General features: G+C 39.0%; 1 protein-coding gene across 1 annotated transcript in view; it reads right to left on the reverse strand.

The window, feature by feature from the left end:
• Nucleotides 1-182: 182 nt before the first annotated feature.
• The window catches only part of LOC133518733 (very long-chain specific acyl-CoA dehydrogenase, mitochondrial), a 34,770-nt gene continuing 8,451 nt past the window's right edge, over nt 183-26,501 (reverse strand). Inside the window, exons 4-12 of the mRNA XM_061852417.1 lie at nt 13,353-13,540; nt 12,728-12,866; nt 10,141-10,299; nt 7,563-7,709; nt 5,083-5,199; nt 4,654-4,822; nt 3,781-4,040; nt 2,633-2,780; nt 183-927 (exon numbers count right to left, since the gene is read on the reverse strand). Coding sequence (XP_061708401.1) covers nt 797-927; nt 2,633-2,780; nt 3,781-4,040; nt 4,654-4,822; nt 5,083-5,199; nt 7,563-7,709; nt 10,141-10,299; nt 12,728-12,866; nt 13,353-13,540 — 1,458 coding nt within the window. The 3' untranslated portion in view covers nt 183-796. The remainder of the gene's footprint in view (nt 928-2,632; nt 2,781-3,780; nt 4,041-4,653; nt 4,823-5,082; nt 5,200-7,562; nt 7,710-10,140; nt 10,300-12,727; nt 12,867-13,352; nt 13,541-26,501) is intronic.

A 26,501-nucleotide genomic window follows, 5' to 3' on the forward strand; every position in this document is an offset into this window, starting at 1 on the left:
TTGCCACAACAACAGCAGTGTTGTTAGGATTCTATAGAAATATAAGTACTGAATCTATGACTTGACCACAATCTCACTGTTACCTGTTATTGTTACTTCATTTAGAATATTTAGATGATCAACAAATCGAAATACCACAGCGAAAGACACATTCTTCAAAAGGTATGAAATAAAACAACAAATTATACTTAAAAATATACTATTTAAAAATAAATATAACTGTCAAAAATTATACTATACAATATACAGTCACATTTACATGATTGGTTCATTCGGTAGAGTTGAAAAAATCTATACCCGAAAAGGGTCACTCGTCCAAATGTTTTGTGCAATCAATAAGATTGAGTACATTCGAACACATTATTAGGCTAACTTATACTAATAGGACGTATTAAGTGGTAGCTTAGGAGATTTTAAGATCTTGACACAGTTTTCTTAACTTTTGGCTAAAATTATGTCTGAAAACTGATTTTAGCTTTTCTGAGTTGTACAGTCAAGTGGGTAAGAGTATTGGGTGAGAAAGATGCTGTTTAAGTAACGTTGTTGAGTATGTTTATATTGTCTTTTAATAGTTCTTTGGCAAGGTATCGTGAATTAGATTCGACTCGGTCTTGGCACAGACAGGCCGACCCAAATACTCTGTACTTGGCTGTCCCGTTAACCATTTTAACGACATCGAACCTTGTCCGAATGCACGAAGAATAGCTGTACGTATTAGTTGACATCAAAATGTAAACTTTAATAACTCGCTTTCACACTCGACTGACATTTTTTTCTACGGGCGTCCCTTGTAGTCCTACAAGTTAAGAGGGTTGCCGCTGGGCTGGCCCGGGTTGTCCGCCACGGCGCGGCCCAGCGCGCCGAGCCGCGCGTACTGCTGCAGCCACGTGGCGTCCCGGGCCGCCGCCAGCAGCCCGGGTACTCGGCCTAAGAATAATTCAAAACAAAATATATAAATAAATATTATAGGACATTATTACACAAATTGACTAAGTCCCACAGTAAGCTCAATAAGGGATCGGAACCGGTTTTTTAGAAAAACTTTGAAATAAACATATATTTCGGTTTATTTTATACTCCAAATATAGGACTCGGTTGTGTTTTTACGTAACGACTTCGTATTATGAGATTGCCCAATTAGAAATGAAATAATTAACAAAGAACGAAAAAATACCGTTTTCGTTCCCATACAAAAAATACCCTCCCCCCCCCCCCCTATCCCTGAGCTCAATAAGGCTTGTGTTGAGGGTACTTAGACAACGATATATATAATATTATAAATATTTATAAATACTTAAATACATAGAAAACACCCATGACTCAGGAACAAATATCCATGCTCATCGCACGAATAAATGCCCTTACTAAGATTTGAACTCGGGACCATCGGCTTCGTAGGCAGGGTTACCCACTAGGCCAAACTGGTTGTCAAAATATTAAAACACAAAATTAGGTACAGCAATGGAGGAAACTAAAAAGGCAAGGTGTATGTTATTAGTGTTTGGTAAAAGGACGGTCTAGACATAAATATGCAAGTCGATAGCGACGTTGATTCGTAGACTGATCCCTTTACAATGTTTATCGTAAAACTACGAATTTATTAATTATAAATTACTATACTAAAGGTTGGTAAAAAAAAAAAGAAAACGTATACAGATTACAGGTAAACACAGAGTATATAATACAGGTTGGAATTACTTAACGGGTCAGTGAGGGCAGCTACCAGATCCCGTGCTGCTGCGCGAAAACGTTCTTAGAAGACCTTCCCTTGATTTCATTTTCATACAAATAAAGTTTTCAAAAGCTAAAAGCGCTGGTGGCCTAGCGGTAAGAGCGTGCGACTTGCAATCCGGAGGTAGCGGGTTCAAACCCCGGCTCGTACCAATGAGTTTTTCGGAATTTATGTACGAAATATCATTTGATATTTACCAGTCGCTTTTCGGTGAAGGAAAACATCGTGAGGAAACCGGACTAATCCCAACAAGGCCTAGTTTATCCTCTGGGTTGGAAGGTCAGATGGCAGTCGCTTTCGTAAAACCTAGTGCCTACGCCACATCTTGGGATTAGTTGTCAAGCGGACCCCAGACTCCCATGAGCCGTGGCAAAATGCCGGGACAACGCGAGGAAGAAGAAGACAAATAAAGTTTTCCTCGATTTGTGGCTTTTCTAGCCATTTTTTTTGGTACCATACAAGCTTTTGATCATGGATAGGAATGGGATCGAGTGGCATAAAAAAAGATTGTCAAAAATGTCCTTTTTCTCGCAACCTGTAAGTTTTTTCCAAAACCTGTAAACGCCAATTTTCATTAATTTGAAATAGAGGGAAGGTCTTCTAAGACTTAAATTCAATGTAATCTGGATGAGCCTATGGAGAGGGGGCACCAAGATCTAGAAATGCTTAGTCGCAACCTGTAAGTTTTTTTCAAAATCTGTACACGCCAATCTTCATTAATTTGAAATAGAGGGAAGGTCTTCTAAGACTTAAATTCAATGTTGTCAATGTAATCTGGATGAGCCTATGGAGAGGGGGCACCAAGATCTAGAAACGCTTAGGGCATCAAAATATCTTAATCCGGCACCGACTATAAGAAGAGGAATGTAGATGTTATATATTATTTGATGGTATATTCACCTAAGGCGTCGTGCGCCCAGGCCTCAGCCAGCTTGACCTCGTGTCCGGCGGACGGCAGCGCCAGGCGGGCGGCGCGGGACGCGCGCGACAGCACCACGGCCGTCGTGTACACGTCGATGGCGGCCGACGCCAGGCGGTTGAGGACGAACTGGCGACGACGAATTCACGATTTATTTACAATTTCTGGTGGCACTTTTAATACGGAAAAACTACTTAAAACATTTTAAATGAAACTAAATTTGAGATGATAAAACACAACAATAAGACGTGGTTTTGCCTTACGACAGGATGTCAATGGTCTGTCCATACACGACAAGATATTTAGTAGCCGGGTGCAGCCGGTCTGCTACCATAAGGGACTAATATCAACAGTTGAGTGTACACCGAAGACTAAAAAAGTTGGAATCTAATTTTTGACGACTGCTCTGCTTTAATACACCCTCTACACTAAGTATAACAGCATCGGCTGGTATTATAAACGGTTTTACTTATTCATTCACAACCTTCCTACCGTACTTGACCAAAGTAGACTCTGTGGTCACATTTTCCCAACTCCTTAGCAGCCAGATGTAATTTGCCACCAAAGGCCTGATGTCAGCAGTTTCACTGTAGACCGATGACTAAAAATTATGAAGTGACCATTCTGTCTTAGGACAGCCCCAACACTTAGTATAAACGCATCGACGAGTATTATCAACGGTTTTTGCCTGTTCATCCACAACCTTCCTTCCGTACTTCACCAATGTAGACTCGATGGTCTGTCCACAAATTTGACCAACTCCTTAGCAGCTGGACGCAACTAATTTTCCACTAAAGGACTGATGTCAGCGGTTGAATGTGTATCGATGACTAAAGGTGATGATCTGACCATTCTATCTTAGGACAGCCCCTACACTTAGTATAAAAGCATCGACGAGTATTATCAACGGTTTTTACCTGTTCATCCACAATCTTCCTTCCGTACTTCACCAACGTCGACTCGATGGTCTGTCCACAAATTTGACCAACTCCTTAGCAGCTGGACGCAACTAATTTGCCACCGGTTGAATGTGTACCGATGACTAAAGGTGATGGAGTGACCATTCTGTCTTAGGACAGCCCCTACACTTAGTATAAAAGCATCGACGAGTATTATCAACGGTTTTTACCTGTTCATCCACAACCTTCCTTCCGTACTTGACCAACGTAGCTTCAATAGTCTGTCCATACGCATCAACACACTTCGCCAACTCCTTGGAAGCTGGGCGTAGTTGATCCGCCACCAAAGGAGTAATGTCGGCGGTGGAGGTGATTCCAACGACGCGGCCGGCGCGCTTGCCGGCCTCGCTGAAGATGAGGCCGAGATGGGCGGTGGGGTTTTTGAACGCGCGCTGGAGTTCCTGGAGGTGGGACCCGGCGAATTGGATGCCTGTAGACAGAAAACACACTCGATTAATTTACCTTTTAAACGACAAATCCTGGTACAGAAATAGTGACTAAGACCAAATTATTTTATTCACCTGGACGCCACAATGTCACACACAAACAGATAATTACACACGTTAAACTTGTAACACTCTTCCTTCTTGCGTCTGAAGTCCTCTCCTCCCGTTGTCTATGTCTCAAATTAGAATCATCTTTAATGGTTCCTTTATACCTTAATTTAATTTACCCTTTATACAATACATTACCATAGTTGACAATAATGTCGGAGCACGGAAAATTGTACGTCAAGTATGGCGCTCCTATGGGAAATATAAGCATTCAAGCAGCCAAGTAGATACAGACTTAGCGCGGAGTCTGACTTTTCGTAACCCTTATTCCAAACAGATAAGGTCTGTCAATGGTCACTTTAGTGTGTTTTTCTTTCTTACCTGTCAATGCCACGACGAGACGCAAGATATCGTTGGTGCCCTCTAAGATACAGAACATCCTCAGCTAACTCGCTCCAAACCAGTGCCCTTCATGAAGTCCGCACCGTCGAGGATTTGTTCCTTTGTAAGCCTTATACCAACGAGATAAGGCCTATTATTAGTCAATACCTGTCAATGCCACGAAGAGACGCAAGATATCGTTGGTGCCCTCGAAGATACGGAAGATCCTCAGGTCACGGAGCACACGCTCCAAACCAGTGCCCTTCATGAAGCCCATACCGCCGAGGATTTGGATGGCTTCGTCTACCACCGTCCACGCTGAGTCTGATGCGAATACCTAAATATAAACATACATTATTAAGTAAAACGAACTCAAAGGTCAAGCCAGATATCAGCGTTTAATGAGAGAAGACACTGCCAGTTCCTATAACCATAATAATAATAATCATAATCAATATCATTGAGTGGTAAAATGAAGAAAAGAGAGCGATACGAATTTCGTAAATCAACTAGCTAGAGTGAGACTAATATATAAGTAACCATTTATTTAAGGCAATTTTTATTCACTAGCCAAAGTAAGCCAATTCGTATAAATACCTTGCTAATAGCGGCCTCGAGGTGGTAGTCCTTAGCGCCAGTATCCATGTTACCGGATACCATGTACGCGAGGGATTCGGTTACGTATTGCAACATCGCCATACGGGCAAGTTTTTCCTGTTAAACAAACGAAATCATAATTAAAATAAAGTCACTTTAGAATAACGAAAGATAACATCGAATAACTGACTTTGATAGAACAGAACCCCTTACATCACTTTTTCCCAAGAATCGCCGCAATCGATCCATAAGCATTGGGTAAAGGTATAATAGGTCAGAAACTATTGTGTACGCTGTTGTACTAACTCAATGAGCTTTTTGTGCGGCGCTACCTTGATTGTCGCCTCAGTTGCCTTTAAAGCTGCGATCATTTTACTTAATGGTGTCCTAGAGCGGTTAAAATATCTAGATAGTACGAAGAATTCAACAGTCTGCCGGATGGCTCAGTTGCGCTCATACCGGAGCGCCCGTTACATAATGGAGTTTGAGAGAGAGAGAGAGTGAGAGGTTAAACAGTAGTGTAATTGACATATCTAGATGATACGAAGAGTTCGACAGTTTGTATGATGGTCAAGTTGGGCCCATACCAAACTACCCGTTATGTAATGGTATTGTAGAGCGGTTATACCGTTGGTATAATAACATACCTGGATGGTACCGAACTCGGTGAGTTTCTTTCCGGACTGCACGCGCGTGGCAGCGTGTTCAGCAGCCTGCTTGATGGCGGCGCGCTGTGTGCCGGCTAAAGCGGCGTCCATACGGAAGCGACCGTTTCATAAAGGAGTTGTAGAACAGTTAAACTGTTTTATAAGTGGTATACCTCGCTCTAGCCCTGGTCCGTAGTAAAATAATGTCGTAGAGCGGCTTAACCGTTGTTATAGTGACAAACCTGAATGCCAAATTTGATAAGCTTTTTGTTCGACTGCTTGCTCGATGGCTATATAGGCCGGCCGCTGTATAGCCGAACCGGTCACGTGGTCTATGTAATTCCCAACCATCCGCTCGCGCGCTGATACTATTTAACCGACTCCGGCGGGGAGGTTCATGCGTTAATTATGATTATTATGCTGTGTGCAGTGATCGCCACAGCTATAACTGCACCATTACTAGCGTCCGTCGGATAATGGTCTTATAGAGCGGTTCAACAGTTACTATTAGTGACATACCTGGATAGTACCGAACTCGATGAGTTTCTTGCCGAACTGCACGCGCGTGGCAGCGTGTTCAGCAGCCTGCTTGATGGCGGCGCTATATGCCAGCTAAAGCGGCCCCCGAAGCCACTACATAATACTATCGAAGAACAGATAGACCGTTGTTTTAGTGACCGATACGTAATGGTGTAGTAGAGCGACTAAACCTTTGACTATGCTGTTATAATGACATACCTGGATGGTACCGAACTCGATGAGTTTCTTGCCGAACTGCACGCGCGTGGCAGCGTGTTCAGCAGCCTGCTTGATGGCGGCGCTATATGCCAGCTAAAGCGGCCCCCGAAGCCACTACATAATACTATCGAAGAACAGATAGACCGTTGTTTTAGTGACCGATACGTAATGGTGTAGTAGAGCGACTAAACCTTTGACTATGCTGTTATAATGACATACCTGGATGGTACCGAACTCGATGAGTTTCTTGCCGAACTGCACGCGCGTGGCAGCGTGTTCAGCAGCCTGCTTGATGGCGGCGCTATATGCCAGCTAAAGCGGCCCCCGAAGCCACTACATAATACTATCGAAGAACAGATAGACCGTTGTTTTAGTGACCGATACGTAATGGTGTAGTAGAGCGACTAAACCTTTGACTATGCTGTTATAATGACATACCTGGATGGTACCGAACTCGATGAGTTTCTTGCCGAACTGCACGCGCGTGGCAGCGTGTTCAGCAGCCTGCTTGATGGCGGCGCTATATGCCAGCTAAAGCGGCCCCCGAAGCCACTACATAATACTATCGAAGAACAGATAGACCGTTGTTTTAGTGACCGATACGTAATGGTGTAGTAGAGCGACTAAACCTTTGACTATGCTGTTATAATGACATACCTGGATGGTACCGAACTCGATGAGTTTCTTGCCGAACTGCACGCGCGTGGCAGCGTGTTCAGCAGCCTGCTTGATGGCGGCGCTATATGCCAGCTAAAGCGGCCCCCGAAGCCACTACATAATACTATCGAAGAACAGATAGACCGTTGTTTTAGTGACCGATACGTAATGGTGTAGTAGAGCGACTAAACCTTTGACTATGCTGTTATAATGACATACCTGGATGGTACCGAACTCGATGAGTTTCTTGCCGAACTGCACGCGCGTGGCAGCGTGTTCAGCAGCCTGCTTGATGGCGGCGCTATATGCCAGCTAAAGCGGCCCCCGAAGCCACTACATAATACTATCGAAGAACAGATAGACCGTTGTTTTAGTGACCGATACGTAATGGTGTAGTAGAGCGACTAAACCTTTGACTATGCTGTTATAATGACATACCTGGATGGTACCGAACTCGATGAGTTTCTTGCCGAACTGCACGCGCGTGGCAGCGTGTTCAGCAGCCTGCTTGATGGCGGCGCGCTGTGTGCCGGCTAGGGCGGCGCCCATACCGAAGCGGCCGTTGTTCAGGATGTTCATGGCCACCTAAACATTAAACAAGATTTCATAGCTTAATTTACTTTCATAAATAACAACAAAGCTTGTTATTCTTAATATGATTTAACACTTAACACCCAGGTCAATGTTGTCGATATTCCATCAGGTGTGACTAGAGCCAATCGCCGGTCAGTTTTTAATTAAAAAAAAATATATATATTACTAGGAAACGAATTATATTATTTTATAACAATATAACCTATTTTAGCTCATAATTTTTGTGCTAATTATGGTACCTAATCATGTATGTATTGCTGCAAAGCCATATAATCATTCTGCTGTATTTCTATGGTGCTGTAAAATTATGTTTAAAGTCAAAATCTTAGTTATAAATAAATAAATATTTATTCTTAGACAATTAATACAATACTTGACTTTTCACCGCCAAGATAATCAATTTCTAAATTTTGTTATAATATAGATAATTTGCAGACACCCATTATCATCTTCGTATCCGGAATTGTGTCTACAATGCGGTAATGAATGTATTATCGCATTATGATACAACCTATCAATTGGCAAATAGTCAACAACTGCGATTACACAATCATACCCACTGTTGTGTAATCTATACCATAAACTTATGTCTAATGTACCAATCAAATAAAACAAATCTTGATATGTCAAGGCAGCTTCAATTTTACGTTAAAATTTTATAGTATTATAAAATCATTTAGCAGGATTCGCGTAATCTAATCTTTGACGACCGGTTTGGCCTAGTGGGTAGTGACCCTGCCTACGAAGCTGATGGTCCCGGGTTCAAATCCTGGTAAGGGCATTTATTCGTGTGATGAGCATGGGTATTTGTTCCTGAGTCATGGGTGTTTTCTATGTATTTAAGTATTTATAAATATTTATATATTATATATATCGTTGTCTAAGTACCCTCAACACAAGCCTTATTGAGCTTACTGTGGGACTTAGTCAATTTGTATAATAATGTCCTATAATATTTTTTTATATTTATTTTATTTTTAGGATTCGCGTAATCTAATCTTTGTACTCGTACGTACAAAACTCGTACCTATTAATATAATAAATGTGAACTCTGTCTGCCAGTTACCTTTTCACACTTAAGTATATTGTTTGAGTCCCGGGGAAGGACGTAGAAAAATATTTTTTGATCACACCAACTGGTAAAGGCCATATTGATTGTTCAAAAGCTAATTAAAAAGTTGCATGTTGGGCAAAGTATTCAAATGCAAATTTTGAGTTGTTTCCTTAACTTAGGTGGTAAAATTGACTTTCAAATGATTATTTTGAATGGTCTAATTTTTTATTACGTTCATTTGCATTTGATTTGATTTTTTTGGTATTTCATAGTAAGTCTTCTCCGTGACCACGGGAACAACGCCGTCCTCGAAACGTCGGAGGTAAATTTAAAACTTAATACGCGATTAAGTCCCGTTTATATTAGTTAATAATTTCATAGTTAGTATTTTCCTCGCGTTGGTGTGGTGAAAATTTTTGTGTTTCACTCGGAGGCAGTTTGTTTAACCCTCGTGCCTTGAAACCCTCGCAACGCTCAAGATTTCACTTCTCGAACCAATTCAATTTCAATTTTTGAATCCTTCGCTTGCTCGGGTATCAATATTAGCACGAGCGGTTAAACAATAACTTAGCCCCTTGTAAAACAAATAACTATTTTTTTAAGATGATAAGGGGTTGAATTTACTATTGAAGTATATATATACATTTTTTTGCATATTAATTCGCGGACAGAGTCTCGTTAGCAACAATCGTAAATCGCAAAACGTATATGTAGTGGTTTGTTCATTAAGTTAAAATAGTCCCTAATTTAACCGTCGCAAAATTGATATTTTTCTGAACAAAGCAAACTATGACTATTTATGTTATGACCGTTATCAATTTAACCTTTTGACCGCCAAAGACGTCATATGACGCGCACGGCTACAACCCAATATCAACCTTCATGCGTACCGACACCGACAAGGTTCACGATTACGCGCCGCATACGATAGGCGTGGCGTTCAAAAGGTTAAAAGTAGAAAATCACCATTTCCATTTTTAAATTTATTTTAAGCTTAATAGCATCGTTCGCAGACGTTTCTTGTTAAACATTAACGAGCGTTATGACTCATCTAATGAGGACAATTCATTATCTATCGATGCCGATGTCTCATTAGGAAATGAGTGAGCCGGATAAAGTAAATTGTAATCTAGACCTTTCGGGAATTTCAAGCTGTTATTTAATTGTTTCACAAACCATATTCTAGTCAAATGTGACGTTCCACGGATAAAGGTACCTCGTGAGGGTTGGCGCTAAAGTCGCGTAGCACTGTATTCGTATTGGAGAGTCGTTAAGAACAGTGTAAGCGCCGACGCTATAAGGTACCTTTACTGTGGAACGTCACAAATAACCTGACTTTTTTCTATTTCTTTTTAAATATTCACTTACCTTGAAACCGTTGCCGACGCCTCCCAACACGTTTTCATTGGGAACGGGAACGTCTTCATAGTAAACTTCAGTGGTGTTCGAGCACTTGATGCCCATCTTGTTTTCTGGGGGTCCAGATGACACGCCGCCGAAGGAACGCTCCACGATGAACGCTGTCACCTGTCATAGTCAAATAAATAATAAGTTTTCGCCTAAAATTACTTTTTGAAGTGAAAACTTCTTTAGCGGCGCTGTACACTTTTTGTGATGGGGAAAAAATGTTAAACTCGCGACAGGTCACGTGACCGACAGATTCGACAAATTGGAAATTCGTAAGACGGACACGTGAGCTGATCGAAAAACTGTTACAATGTCATTGAAGCCAGTAGTTAAATTTTTTATGTAATATAAATTGTGATGTTTGTGTATGATAGCGCAATAAATGAATATTGTATTTTACCACATAAATGATAGTACTTTTATACTGATAGATAACCTAACCTAACCATTCCAAAATATCAAAAATGCGTAACGTTAATATTCAAGTTTACACTTCTGCCGGCACTCCCGGAGTGGAACCCGTTGTTTTTTTTTTAAGTGAAACCTATAAACCTACAATATATTATGCTGAAGCGATCGACATCAAAATCAAAGTGATTTGTTAAGATTTAGTTAGTGGTAAACGTTTTCTCCCGAAATGGAATTTCATAGAAAACATACCGTTATTTGGTTAGGATCGCAAAGCTATTCTTCCGAAAAAAGTAATCCATTTGACATCATTTCGGAAAATTTTCGAGATAAATAGTAATATAAAAATATTTGACCTAGAAAGAAACGCTTGTAGCTAATAATAGACGTTAACATTGAACAATTCATAAATCGAATCCAAAAAACACAGATTTGTACTATGGACTTCGGAATCGGTGCCAATTCTCGAGCCGGACTTGACAGATAAGATTATTAAACGTTAGTTTCGCTGTTTGTATTTGCATATAGATAGTGTCATTCACGAAGACGTGCCTTGATTCGTAATGTCATGTCATTAAAGGTTAGATTTGACAAATCTGTGCGTCATCGTGGATGACACGAACTATAGTAGTTTTAAAATAAGATAACATAATATACTTATTATAAACAGAGACCGGGATTTTCGTGACTTTCGAATTGCCATAGAGACTTATCATTTATCGATTTCCGATATATCGATACAATAACGAACAAATATTAATAGTTAATGGATGTTTAACTGTAAAACTAGTAATTTAAAACTAGATAATATAAAAAATCTATTTAAATGAAAACTTTTATAAATAAACCATTGGAACACTTGTTAGTACTAAAACAGACTTTAAACATGAAATGGAAAACGCACTGAATTGAACCTGATAATTAAATCTGACATTCTTAAAAAGTGACGAAGCCCACCAGATGTGAAGGCCAGGTTCGAACCCGCGTCTTCAGCTATCGCGGCTAACGCTATGAACCTCTACGCCACCTCACCACGTCGGAACGTGTCTCAATTCTCGACTATCCCATCATAGACTAGGCGTTTTTGACAAAAATAATTCTTATCAATTTATTCTCAGAACACGTGTACGTAATAATATTATACATAGTCTTCTTTTCTTCGTTTAAAATATGGCTTCCATCAAATCTATGATGATTTTGCCAATGTCAAGTTTCGTTGTAAGTTTTAAGTGTGCTCGTAGAGCATGACGTTGTTCGGTAGATGCTTTTAGTAAAGAGATAGTTCGACTTTACTAAAAGCCACGATGGATTGCCGGATGTTGATTAAAACATGGTTAAACGCGTTTCAAGATTAGTTTTTCATTAACTGCACACTTCCACGATAGTTCACTGCATAATAAGCTATCAATATTACACTTTGAACAACATAAATGAGCAAAACACAAAAAAATATTCTCGAGACGTCTTCGCCATCTTGAATCTCAACGACAACCTCTTATACATAGTCAATACATTGATTGATTGAGATGTGTATAATCTAGGACAATTTCGTGCTTAGAATTTGACTGATAAACAAAATGGCGCAGCTCCATACATTTGCGATCTAAAGATCGATGAGTGTCTAAAGTTGACGTTTCACAATTCAGTGACCGCAAAACATATGGCGCAGTACAGCGCCATCTATTCTGGATGTTAAATTAAGGGCTGCGTTTTTTTCTTAGACTTTACCTCTCTATTACAATCAATTTTTTTAAATACGAATATAAGAATATCGCAGAAAGCGAATTCTTGAAGAGAAATGAAATTGCCCGTAGCTATTAAGTACTTATGTTAATTAATATCTTTTTCTGGCAATATAGTCGCTTTCGTAAAAACTAGTGCCTACGCCAATTCTGGGGATTAGTTGTCAAGCGGACCCCAGGCTCCCATGAGCCGTGGCAAAAATGCCGGGACAACGCGAGAAAGAAGATCTTTCTCTGCCAATAATGTGGGAGGTCGTGCCGCTCACGCATCGGCCTCCAGTCACCAAACCCGTTGTCTAAACAGCAATGCTTAAATCGTCTCCAATAGACGCAAAGGGATGATAAGAATATTTGATGAAAAATAGTTCCCAAAGTTCAGTTTTGAATGTTATATTTACCTTGTCGACGGTCTTCCCGTCCTTCTGAACAGGTGTCTGTGCGAAGACGGTCATGACCTCCGCAACTCCACCGTTGCTGATCCAGATCTTGGAGCCGTTCAGCTTCCATGAGCCATCTGGCTGCTGGATAGCGCGCGTCCTGTTACAGAACACAGTTTAACTAAAATTCAACTTCCTAAAATTGCAAAATAGGGAAAATTTTGTACGGTTTTTTTTTCTGTTTTTAATCTTACTTATCTAACCAAATGTACTTCAACGCAATATAAATTTATTAATATATTTACCAGATTTTTGGTTTAAAAATCGTCTTATAATTCAGCTTTTAATTAAAAACCGAAACACACTGGGAAACGTGTATTAGATACGGAAATATTATTTTTAAATTTTTTTTGACGCCAATGATGGATATGTCCGCATCGTTGATCCAACGCTGAAGACGGATTAATCTGTCGCAGACCACAGAGCAATAGACCCACATGCATATGCATAAAGTTCAATTTCAGTTTTGACACTTCGGTTTGGTGTTTGACAGCGACTCAAACTAACTAATTTTACGTTTGTTCCATAGTGCCAAACAACAGGATACCCTTAAATGAAGCTGATAATATATGATACCAGTACTTACTTGATGGAGCCAGCATCAGACCCTGAAGACGGCTCAGTGAGGCAGAACGCAGCATACTCCCCACCGGTTACTCTGGGAAGGTACTTCTGCTTCTGTTCTGGAGTTCCGAATAACAGGATACCCTTGAAGCCGATGGACTGGTGAGCTCCGAGGGTGATGCCCACACCCAAGTCGTGAGCTCCGACGATCTAGGTAAAACAGATGCCAATGATTCACCAGCCTATCGATTAAATATTGAAACGGGTAAGTAGCCTGCGTCGGTCCGCCAACGCTGCGATGATGCTCTTCGGTACGGCTCGAAACTTGTTGAGTGTCCAGTTTCAATATATCTATATCTCACGGAAGCTTATTGATTCTTGTAAATCTTTGTTGATTTCTATAAGCCCTGAATCGATTGATTTGATAAATAAATGTTTTGAGTTTAATGTCTTTGATCCATATTGGGCATAGTGCATAGCCGTCTGTTCGGTCTTGCCACTTCGTAAGACTGTTAATGCATGCTGCATATGACCTCAAGATTATTATAAGTAAGCCCAAAACAGCTTGGTAATATCGAGATACCTATTGACTAAGTATCTGATTGTTTTTTATTTCTAACAAGAATATAATGTTGTTATTTCTAACAGTAATCAGTAAGTTACAAGACAATAATATATTTAGCACCTTTTACCACGTAACTGATTTCTTGGCGTTAAATAATTTTCTAGAAATTATAAATTGGTCTTCTATTGTTTGTCGTAATCATTTAACTATTATTACTACGTATAGGACCGGCACAGAGAACCAGTATTTTGCGCCATGAGTTGTTATTTGACAACAAACCCTAGAAGCAGAACGTAAAGCTCGCGACCTGAACGTATAAGCGCCATGAATTTGACTGCGCTTACGACGTTTTGCTCGCGGGGTACACTTTCATTGTTTGCGACAATTTCATTGTTTGGTATGACTTCTATATTAGTAATAATAACTCAATGGTCGTGGTTTACATAAGGTTGTCGCGACGGACGCGAAAATCCGATGCCACAATACTAATTCACCTGCGGCAACACCGAACAGCGCCCTCTATGTGGAACTGTGGTAAGTTAACCAACGTAGTAAGTTGGTGAAGCTAGATTCAGTATGGCGCGAAACGCGCTAGTTCTATAAAATGTGATATAAAGTGAGGAAGCCTACAGCTGTCCGGAATCATCTAAAGCTAAGTATTTTATTTACTTGGTGAAAGCTCGCAGTAGTGGTATGGTTTCTCTGTGCGATTATCTCCTTTATTCCTTTCTGGTTCGAGCTTGCCACGTGACCTTGACGTGGAAGCTATTGGGAGCCCATCTTAGGTAAGGCGGACTAGGGACTTATGATTGTGTAGGAGTCTGCGGCTTCGGCCGCAGATCCTCCTATATCAATGTGTAAGAGAATGGCAGGTTTAGCTGCTAGATGCTCCCCGTAAGGGGGGCGGCTACTATAGAGAAAGGCGTTAGGAGTTCTGTGGCTTCGGCTGCTAGGTTCTCCTTTATCCCCGTGTAGGAGTAAGGTGGCTCCGGCCGCTAGTTACTCCTTTATCAGCACGCAAGGGGCAGCTTCGGCTGTGGTACGCCCCCTTGAAACCAGAGAAAGGCGTTAGGAGTTCTGTGGCTTCGGCTGCTAGGTTCTCCTTTATCCCCGTGTAGGAGTAAGGTGGCTTCGGCCGCTAGTTACTCCTTTATCAGCACGCAAGGGGCAGCTTCGGCTGCGGTACGCCCCCTTGACTATACAGCTACTTAGGTAGTTGGCTTTGTGTAACCTACATCCGGCCGGGTAAGATGGGGCTCACTAGTAAGATATATAGATTTATGTGTGGAGGTTAATGGTTTGGAGAATACCATGTTCATAGAGCAATTTTACCCACAGATCTCGGGTGTCATACATTCAGCCGCCTTAAGATAAGCGAAGCAGATTAAGGCTCCTCTGGCCCAGGAGTTGAGGTGCAGAGAGAGTGAGGATGAAGAGTCCCTTATGGGATATGAAGGTATGTATGCGATGCATTCTATACCCCAATAGATCCCCCTAATATAACATATATATAAGTTGCCGCCTTTCCCCTCTTTACGGTCTCATTTATATACCGTAGGCGGCTAGGGGAGAGGCGGCCACAATGGTGGAGGTGCTGGGATTCAGCAGTTAAAGAACCAAGGCTTTGTTGAGAATAAATAATATAAAGAATGCAAAGCATACATCTTCACTATAGGCATATATGTTTACTATCGGAAATCATAGATGGCGCTAACAGTAGCGAAAACTGCGAGGTTTTATATTTTATGTGTACATTTTAAGGTGTTTTCTTATTACATCTGGTTCGATATTAATTTAGGCTTGTTTAAATAAAGAGGCTGGCATTAATATTCATCAATTGAAGATATTTTGAGTTAATAAGTCATGTTTTTATATACGTGAACGGCAGATCATTGTGGCCGCCTCTCCCCTAGCCGCCTACGGTATATAAAGGGATTTCGAGCTCATGCGGTTGCGCATATCTGCCGTCGGTTGAAATGTGTCACAACAACCTTTATGCAGTTTTATAGCTTGGGAGGCCAGCATACATCCTGAATCGAAAATCGTCGCTGTCTGGGAGCCTATAACCCCAGAAGAGTGCGAAGAGTTGGTAGCGACGATGCCATTGAGGATCAAGGCTGTTCTTAAGAGTAAAGGCGAGACAACTAAGTGGTAGGCGAACTATTTTGCGTACTCAAGATCGATAGCCGAACTATTATGCGTTGTAGTTGATAGAAGAATTGTATTTTTTTATTGCAATACATGAATATTTTTTTGTTGTATTATATAGGAAATAAAGTTGATTAATATTACAACACTTTTTTAATTCTTTCTCCTATGCTACTAAAATTACTTACTAGATTTGACTTTTAAAAAAAGGTACTTTCAATTTCAAATAGTAGCCGAACTCTTCTGCATTGGGGCTCGTACACTTTCAACATAGGATTATAATTTATTTCATTGCATTAAGGATTAAAATAAGTACATCAATGTATATAGTACGTTCATGACCTTGAATGCACAATTGTTTATTTTTAACCTACTTGTCTCAAGTAAAACATTCAAATATGTTTAAATTGTATTGTCTAAGCTAATAATATTACGTACATGAACCTTTTCATCCACTTATTTACTTTTCAACCATCGATAATCAATATTTGTTATGAAACAACGTTGTTAGATACAGATCTACTGTATTTGCCTGACATATTATAAATAAAACTTACCTTTTCTTTTTTCTTAGATCTGTAAATCACCCAGAATAACAGCAATCAATAAATCTACATCAACAGCAACACACTACAAAATTACTTAAATAATTTTATTTTTCATACATTCAATATAGTTCGTTGCTGACGACAAGCTGGCGCCAAATTGAAATTTTGAAACCAGCGTATCTATTTTATTACGAACGACGAGTACTGCGACTTTCGATCTATCTTCACCTCTCTTACTTTACTATCGCATCGCAAGAGCGAAAAATAAGCGCGAATTGTCAGGTTATAAGGTTTGCTACGTTAGGTGCCTTCACTGCTCACCATTCACCACTAACCACAGATACGATAATCGAATCGAAGCACGGAACAAAGAGCATATAATCACTACGTTTTAAGAGACGGGACTTCCATACTAGCGAGTGGAATCCCTTTGTTTCGCAAATCATTACCAAAATGTACGACAAAGAACTGTCAAGTGTCAAAGAACCATAGTACCAACATAAGCAATTTAAATAGTGTAGTACGCTACACGCTTGCCTTTCTTATCGATATCGATAAAATGGGGAGGGTTGAAATATAGACTCTTGTCTACAAATTTTGTACTCGAAATCAAGTTAGGATCGAGTCCACATTTAAGTTGTATGTTATATAGTGGATAGTTCTATGAGTGGACTAATACGTGGTCGAGCTTAATGTGGACTCGATTTTTTTTTAAGAACACCTTGTTGTTTTTCACCACTGGGAAGGATCAAAGTAGCACTTTGTTTCCCTACTAGGAGGGATCACTTTTTTTCCTCTTTTTGCATACTTCTTAGGTTAAATTATTTAATTTAATTACCATTAATTGAATTTATTTATTTGTACCATAATAATTTCCTCATAGGTGATGTGAAAAGCAGTATGTAAATTTATCACGTGGTAGCAAAAATATTTCCACCTTAGGGTGGTATTCCACCTATCCAATTTCTTGGTCTAATGTCATTGCGTCTCACTCTGTCATTAATCAAAATGTGAGACGCAATACACATTGGACAAAGAAATTGCATAGGTGGAATACCACCCATAGGCGTTAACACTTGAATCCCTCACTACGCTAGGATTCTATTTTAGAATACCTCGTTACACTCAGAATGTAATTATAAAATCCCACACTATTTTATTACTTAATTTTTTTTATTAAAAGCACAATTTTCAAAATGATCTGCAGATACATGTTTCAACAAAATAATGTAACTTTTCTATGGGAAGATGTATCAGGTCTTCGTTCCCAACAAATTTAACCCACTGCCTGCATCTGAAAACATACAGCCTTGGTTATGTACAGTTTATATTCCAAGTGTTTGTTAATGAGATGATCAACTGATTATTTAGCGCTAATATGCATCTATAAATCATGTTTTTTTGGCATCCAATTATCAACAACCCTTTATCAATGCTCTAACTTTTTATGTATTTATACTACTACTGGGCAGTAACCCTGCCTATGAAGCCGATGATCCCAGGTTCAAATCCTGGTACGGGCATTTATTTATGTGATGACCATGCATATTTGTTCCTGAGTCATGTGTGTTTTCTATGTATTTATATGTATATATCGTTGTCTAAGTACCCACAACACATGTCTTATTGAGCTTCCTATGGAATTAAGTCAATTTGTGTAATAATGTCGTATAATATTTTTTTATGATCACAAAAAGAGAGATTAATTTACTTACATTTCAGATTAATATATTAAATAATTACTAGATTTAAAAAAATATGTTAAATAATGACCATTAATGCATAGATGATAGATAATTTTCCACTGAAAATCTTCGACGAATTAATTTTGTGTCATATTGCATGCAAGTTCTCAGGAAATTTCACATATTTTATTTTATTACATTGGATTAGTTGTCAAGCGGACCCCAGGCTCCCATGAGCCGTGGCAAAATGCCGGGACAACGCGAGGAAAAAGAAGAAGACACTGATATACAAATAAACATACAATTATCGATAGTTTTAGTACATCCCTAGTTCACAACTAAAAATAATATAAAATATCAAATTTTCGATGTGTTCAAAGCCTGCTGCACCAAAATAAGGTCAAAAGTATCTAAAGCAATACGTACCGGTCTTTATCCAAGGGAAATTTCGCCATAAAATCCCTTTTTTCGTGATTTTCTCGAGTGGCTCGCTTGCCACATATTTCACACTTAGTAAACCGTTTTCTCGGTGGCATTGTAACAAACTCGTTCTTTACTCTGATCACGGTTCACTATTTTCGATATTTTCACTAAATAATAAAGAAATTGCACGAAATACCCGAACAAAACATTGAAGCCTTTATAACAAACAAAACAATTAGGCTGACAGTTGACTTGATGTAAACTTGACAGAATAAATAGCACTGACGTTTTATTTTTCTTCGTTGGCAAAGATTTGCGAAACAAGTTCCATACAAAACTTATTTTGTTCCTAGTTGCGTCAGCCTGGCACGGAATAACAAAGCGTTTCGTTCTACGTTAATATTATATTATACTTACGGGAAAAAACTACATTACTATTTCCATACAATACAACGTTAATGCGAAAATTAGAGTAACGCAAAATATTCATTCAAAATTATGATATTTTCGCGTATCATAATGATATCATTATGATAAATGATACGGAGGCCAGAAATATGATACATGTATCATAATTATGATACGTATAACAGCGCTGTGAGCCGCTGACATTGACATTGCGTTTCGTTACACAGGCGAAACATTTATTTATACGAACTTAATTCTTTTTAACAGAATTAGTTTTTCGGTATATATTACGAGAATATGATTGTAATTTTATACAAGAGGCGCAAAGTAACGCCAGCTATATAAACTATACTGCTATAGCATTCACTACGATACCAAATGGTACTTATACATGGCGTTTCGTTACACAAACGAAACACATATTTATACAAACTAAATACTTTTTAAACAGAACTATTTGTTCACCAGTATACATTACGAGAATATTATTGTCATTTCTTTACAAGAGCTCCAAAGTAACACCAACTTATGGAACAGTCATATCAACTATACTGCGATTGCATTCACTACGATACAAATAGTAAAGCGTTCCGCGACTGCGTTGAGTTGACAGCTATGCACACATATTTATGCAAACTTAATATTTTTAAACAGAACTCTTTGTTGAGTATACATTACAAGAATATTATTTTTATTTCTGTACAAGAACTACAACGTAATGCCAACTTATAAAAAAGTTACAGCAAGTATACTGTGATATTATCCACTACGATTAAGATTGTAAAGAGAATTTTTAGTTTTTTAGCATTACAAGAAGCTTCTTGTACATATATTTATTGTAACGTTTATTCAATGAGTTGTAAAAAAAACTAGACTTCTCGTATATATAATTCAAACAGAACTGTTTAGTGCATATTGATGTTTGAATAGTTCTATTGAATTCAAGATATAGTAAACGTAAAAATAGAGTAGTTTTCCTTACAAGATTGTAGTATCGGTTACAATAAATCTATTTTACTAATCGTTCTGGTAGTATTGTTGGGATTTTTTCTTTCCGTGTGGTATCTCAAGCTACATAGACTAATTAATTACAGGCATAGATATACCTTATCCTATTGTAAGTACAAAGTTTCTGAGCAATCTAGCTAGTCGTTTTAAAATGAGAGCGTAACTACGTTTGTATGGAGAACCCCGTTTGCTAGGGACCTTTTAAACGCGACGCCTATCGCACGCGGCGCGCAATCGTGAACCTTGTTGGTACGCATGAAGGTTGATATTGGGCTGTAGCCGCGCACGTCATATGACGTCTTTGGCGGTCAAAAGGTTAAGAGGAAAGGGGACGGCCACTTCTGCATACAAACGTAGTCCCCATTTTCCTCTCTGGATATTGACATTATGGAAAATATTTTACATGATTTGATGTTTATTTACTGGACCTCCAAAAGAAAGTAACGTACACTTTTGTTTGAATGACCTGCTCTATAGATATTTAAATTTAGTTATCATTTTTTTTTTTTATTCACTGTGTAATTGTTCGGTTTTGCTATCCTGTCCTAAATGTAATAGTGTAAATGTTTCTGCTGTCCTTAGCTAGATGTACAAATACGGCGGTGGCAGAATAACAGCGTCCATTGCTGGAAGTCTTTAGGGCCGCTGTGCCCCGAGGCCTTTTGGCGCATACTGTCGCGACGGACGCGAAAATCCGATGCCACAATACTAATTCACCTGCGGCAACACCGAACAGCGCCCTCTATGTGGAACTGTGGTAAGTTAACCAACGTAGTAAGTTGGTGAAGCTAGATTCAGTATGGCGCGAAACGCGCTAGTTCTATAAAATGTGATATAAAGTGAGGAAGCCTACAGCTGTCCGGAATCATCTAAAGCTAAGTATTTTATTTACTTGGTGAAAGCTCGCAGTAGTGGTATGGTTTCTCTGTGCGATTATCTCCTTTATTCCTTTCTGGTTCGAGCTTGCCACGTGACCTTGACGTGGAAGCTATTGGGAGCCCATCTTAGGTAAGGCGGACTAGGGACTTATGATTGTGTAGGAGTCTGCGGCTTCGGCCGCAGATCCTCCTATATCAATGTGTAAGAGAATGGCAGGTTTAGCTGCTAGATGCTCCCCGTAAGGGGGGCGGCTACTATAGAGAAAGGCGTTAGGAGTTCTGTGGCTTCGGCTGCTAGGTTCTCCTTTATCCCCGTGTAGGAGTAAGGTGGCTCCGGCCGCTAGTTACTCCTTTATCAGCACGCAAGGGGCAGCTTCGGCTGTGGTACGCCCCCTTGAAACCAGAGAAAGGCGTTAGGAGTTCTGTGGCTTCGGCTGCTAGGTTCTCCTTTATCCCCGTGTAGGAGTAAGGTGGCTTCGGCCGCTAGTTACTCCTTTATCAGCACGCAAGGGGCAGCTTCGGCTGCGGTACGCCCCCTTGACTATACAGCTACTTAGGTAGTTGGCTTTGTGTAACCTACATCCGGCCGGGTAAGATGGGGCTCACTAGTAAGATATATAGATTTATGTGTGGAGGTTAATGGTTTGGAGAATACCATGTTCATAGAGCAATTTTACCCACAGATCTCGGGTGTCATACATTCAGCCGCCTTAAGATAAGCGAAGCAGATTAAGGCTCCTCTGGCCCAGGAGTTGAGGTGCAGAGAGAGTGAGGATGAAGAGTCCCTTATGGGATATGAAGGTATGTATGCGATGCATTCTATACCCCAATAGATCCCCCTAATATAATATATATATATAAGTTGCCGCCTTTCCCCTCTTTACGGTCTCATTTATATACCGTAGGCGGCTAGGGGAGAGGCGGCCACAATGGTGGTTAATGCTGGGATTCAGCAGTTAAAGAACCAAGGCTTTGTTGAGAATAAATAATATAAAGAATGCAAAGCATACATCTTCACTATAGGCATATATGTTTACTATCGGAAATCATAGATGGCGCTAACAGTAGCGAAAACTGCGAGGTTTTATATTTTATGTGTACATTTTAAGGTGTTTTCTTATTACATCTGGTTCGATATTAATTTAGGCTTGTTTAAATAAAGAGGCTGGCATTAATATTCATCAATTGAAGATATTTTGAGTTAATAAGTCATGTTTTTATATACGTGAACGGCAGAACATCAACATTGTACGGAGCCAACATGAAGAAATTACATCGCGGTGACCGGAAGCAGTCACACGACATTTTCATAATGGATGTATTTTATTTTCAAATTAGAATGGAGTCGCAAATTAGTAAAAGAATAAACAAAGATGAATAAAAAAGGGATTGGTGCATTTGTCTATATTTATCAATTATGATATTTATTACTTTAAATTAAGTGATACACTATTGTGTAATAATGCCTTCGAGTTACCAACGTAACCGGAAAAATAGGCGGCGCGAACCGCCTAGAACAAGATGGCAGGTGTTGCCACACTAGGAAGATTATCCACCAAATCGCGGAAAATGTGCGGATTATCGGGATTCTCAAGAAAATTAAAGAAGAAAGAAAAATTATGTCGCTAAGCTGATTCAACATAGAAAAGTTATACGATAACCAATTTCCAATAAGACGCTTCAGTAGGTACGTCATAGCAAAGCGTACTTAGATATAAGTAGAAGATTTACTTTATTTTATTATACATTAGTTGTTAGAGTTGTGGATTTAATATGATTATAATAAGTAAACGTATGCGAGTCAGAATAACTAATAAGCATCTTATAAGAAACGTACGTGTAGTAGATAAGAGTTTGTATGAGTAAGCACTCTACATTTTACCTTTTATATTTCGTTATACTTTAGAACTTAAGTAGTTTTAAGAACACAAGGATGCAATCATTGATACGGAATCAACATAAAGAAGAAAGAAATTTGTTAAAGGCCCTAAATTCATTTCATATTTATCGAAATTTATGGGGTTTGAGTTGACTTTGGCAACACTGACTGTTGCAAAGTGAACGTTCCACCATTTTGAATCGTTGGCGGAAGATCTCCAAGCAGACGCGAGTTCCCCGGGAAGGTTCCTCAAATTATGCTGGTAAATATTGAGAATATTATAATTTAAAGGGCACCAACAAAGGGATAAGCGTGTAGATAGGCAAGATTGTGAAAAACTACGTATTTACTTCATAGGTACAGTGAACTCGCCGCCGCCAACCACACCGGACAAGACAACTCGGATTTGACGAAAACCCCCCTGATTAGACCTGCTATCGGACTAGACTATTTCTCGGTAAGTTTTTAAACATTTACTTCACAGTGACAGAGCTCTATTCTGTAAAACAAATGCGCGCGACGAAAATTATTTCATAGCAAGCGATCCGACAGCATGGCGGCCATGATCATTTGGGTTTCTAACAAGAAAAGGAATCCGTTTTTAACTAAGTATCCTTCCGTATGTATGAATTATGAGTCGATTTCGTCTCCTACTTTATTGAAATAATTTCACTTTCTAGAAGTTGATAGTTGGGGACGACCGTAGACAAGAGTCAACCCTATTGTTTAGGTAACACGGCTCATATTAGTACGACTCAGTTTTAGAAATATCTAGAATTTTCCAAACAAGAGGCGAACCTTAGTAATTTTCCAAGCTTACTATAGGCCTTCTGGAATGTTATCTCGGGTTCCCTAGTTAGATAGTTTGGTATTATTACGCTACCTTATTTAAACTAAGAAAGACAATTTATTTCTTTATGAATTGTTTTACGGCGTATGTACAAAGGATTTAGTTGAGTAAGTAAACGTTAAGTAAGAAGTATAATTATATACAATATTATGTATATAGGCCTAAAGGGAACTTATACCTGATTTATTTTACATGCATTCCATATTGAAGTCCATGATTATATTATACGAAAGCAATTGTGGTGTGTATATGTATATATAAGTTAACATCTTCTTTCCAGATTTATTGTGGTGACTTTTATGTGCAATTAGACTCATTAGATAAGTGATTCTTTGAAGTGTTCAAATAAATAAAATTAAAATGATTACTAAATAAATAAACCAAGCAAGTGAAATAAAATTAAAATTATTACTAAATAAATAAACCAAACAAGTGAAATAAAAATAAAATAATCATTAAATAGATCAATAAAACAAGTGAAATGGAAATAAAGTATTAATTTTCGTTGTGCTACGAGTGAGCTTGAATCAGAGACACCAACATTAGAGGTTGTGTTGTGGCAACAGTGTATAAACGTCAACATCACTTACTGACGTCGATGACGCTTGTATTGGTGTAACCTATAAATTATAAAGATAAAACTAGACACATTTATATGTAGGTGTGTATGTTATGTTGCCTTCCATCCTTGTTTTACTCCCTCTCATGATATTTAAATGAAACATCGGATTATAATTGGGTCAATGGTTTCATTCATGTAATTTAATTGACTTTGATTTTTATTCTTTTTTGGTTTCAAATTTGAAAGGATTTTAGAGATCATTAGTTAAATTTAGATTTCAATATTTTGAGATCATTAAAATAAAGAATAAATAAAATAATTTAAAATTAAACAACCTAAAGTAGTATGAAACATAGTTACTGCAAGGCAGTATTAATTAAATCTACAAGCGTAATCATTTCATACATAAGCAAATAAATAGGACTTTAGGTTAAATGGGTTTATTTCTATACGTTACAGGATTAAACAAGAAAAGAGCTTACACAAACAACATAATGGACGATTTGCTTTTAAGAAGGCTTAGGCTCATTAACGACAAACTCACCACAGACATAGAAGTTATTCCTGTTACCATTAATTCAGAGAACTTAGGGCAGGCTCAAATTACTTACAGTAAATTAGATGCATCTCTGAAAAGACTTGACAACGACTTGATGGAGTACTTTCGCTTGGCTTCGACACCTGCTTCTGATGAAATATGTTTACTGAGTGGATTGCAACTTCAAGCAGAGGAGACTTTGGCTGAACTTAAAGTGAAGATCGATCAAATAACTTTGAAAAGCAACGCTACAGAGAAACCTCCGGAAGCGAATGCCTCGTGCCGACTCCCTAAACTTCAGCTGCCGGTGTATAGTGGAGACGTGCTCTTTTGGTGTGAGTTCTGGGACTCCTTCAAGAGCAACATTGATTCAAGAAATCTGCCTGATGTTGACAAGCTCTCCTATCTTAAAGCCTCGGTGACGGGAGATGCCAAGAAAGCCATAGATGGTCTGTCAACTACTAATGCTAATTATAGAATAGCCATATCGATCCTAAAGGAGCGTTTCGGCAAGACCTCTCATCTCATTGACGCGCATTATGCAACACTATATAAGGTTAAGATGGCCAAAAGCACCGCTGAAGACTGTAGAAAGACATTCAACGAAGTTGAACGAAATCTCAAAATTTTGGAATCATTAGGTGAAAACATCAATCACAATCATCTTCGTTTTATGTTGCTGGAGAAATTTCCACCCGATCTAGTTTACGAAATTAAGCTGAAGGTTAATGATGATTCTATACAAGAAATCAGGAACCAATTAGATAGAATTATTACCGCAAAAGAGGATGCTGAAAGGATTTCAGGAAGAAAACGCACGCATGAAGCAGAAGATAGTACAGTCGGAACTCTACATATAAATGTGAAACGTGCAAGAAGCGCATATCCACCCAAACAGCAACAAGGTCCCCCTAAGAAACAAAATCCTCAAGGAGGTTTTGATAGAAGACCGGAAAGGAAGAATAAGTTTGATAGTATTAATAAACCCAATAAATGGAACAGACCAAAACAAACTCCGACTTCTAACAAGGATCAACCAGAACCTCAGCAGGGCTCTTCGAAGGGGAGAACAGCGTGGACATGCATCTTTTGCAAAGGTGATCATTACAATGATAAGTGCTCTGAAGCTACTACCTTAGCAGAAAGAAAGAAACGACTTGGAAAGAAATGCTTCATGTGTTTGAAGTTAGGCCACTTTATAGAAGACTGCAAGAACAAACGTAAGTGTAGCATTTGCTGTAGTGAGACACCGCATAACAGAGCTTTATGCCATTTAAATTTTCAGAAGAATACTGCAATGAAGAAACAGTCCTGACGGTTCTAGGAAAGGGATTCACTACTCTTCAAACTTCTGTTGTTAGGGCTAACCCCCTAGATGATAAAAATAAACAATATAAATATAGACTTCTTTTAGATCCAGGCTCTCAGCGCTCCTATGTCACATTTCAAACTGCCAAGGAATTGAAGCTTCCCATTGAAGAGGAAAGTCATTTAACTATATTTACCTTCGGTGAAGATCCTCCTAAAGAAATACATAGTCCAATAGTTACTTTACAATTGCTGTCAAGGACAAATAAGAAGATAGTTATACAAGCCAACTGCGTTGAACGTATTTCAAGAGGATACATACCCACTGTCAAGTTGAAGGACTTACCGGAGTCATATATACTAGCGGATGA

Source organism: Cydia pomonella, chromosome 6, assembly GCF_033807575.1.
Source record: "Cydia pomonella isolate Wapato2018A chromosome 6, ilCydPomo1, whole genome shotgun sequence".
NCBI classification, from domain to species: Eukaryota; Metazoa; Arthropoda; class Insecta; order Lepidoptera; family Tortricidae; genus Cydia; species Cydia pomonella.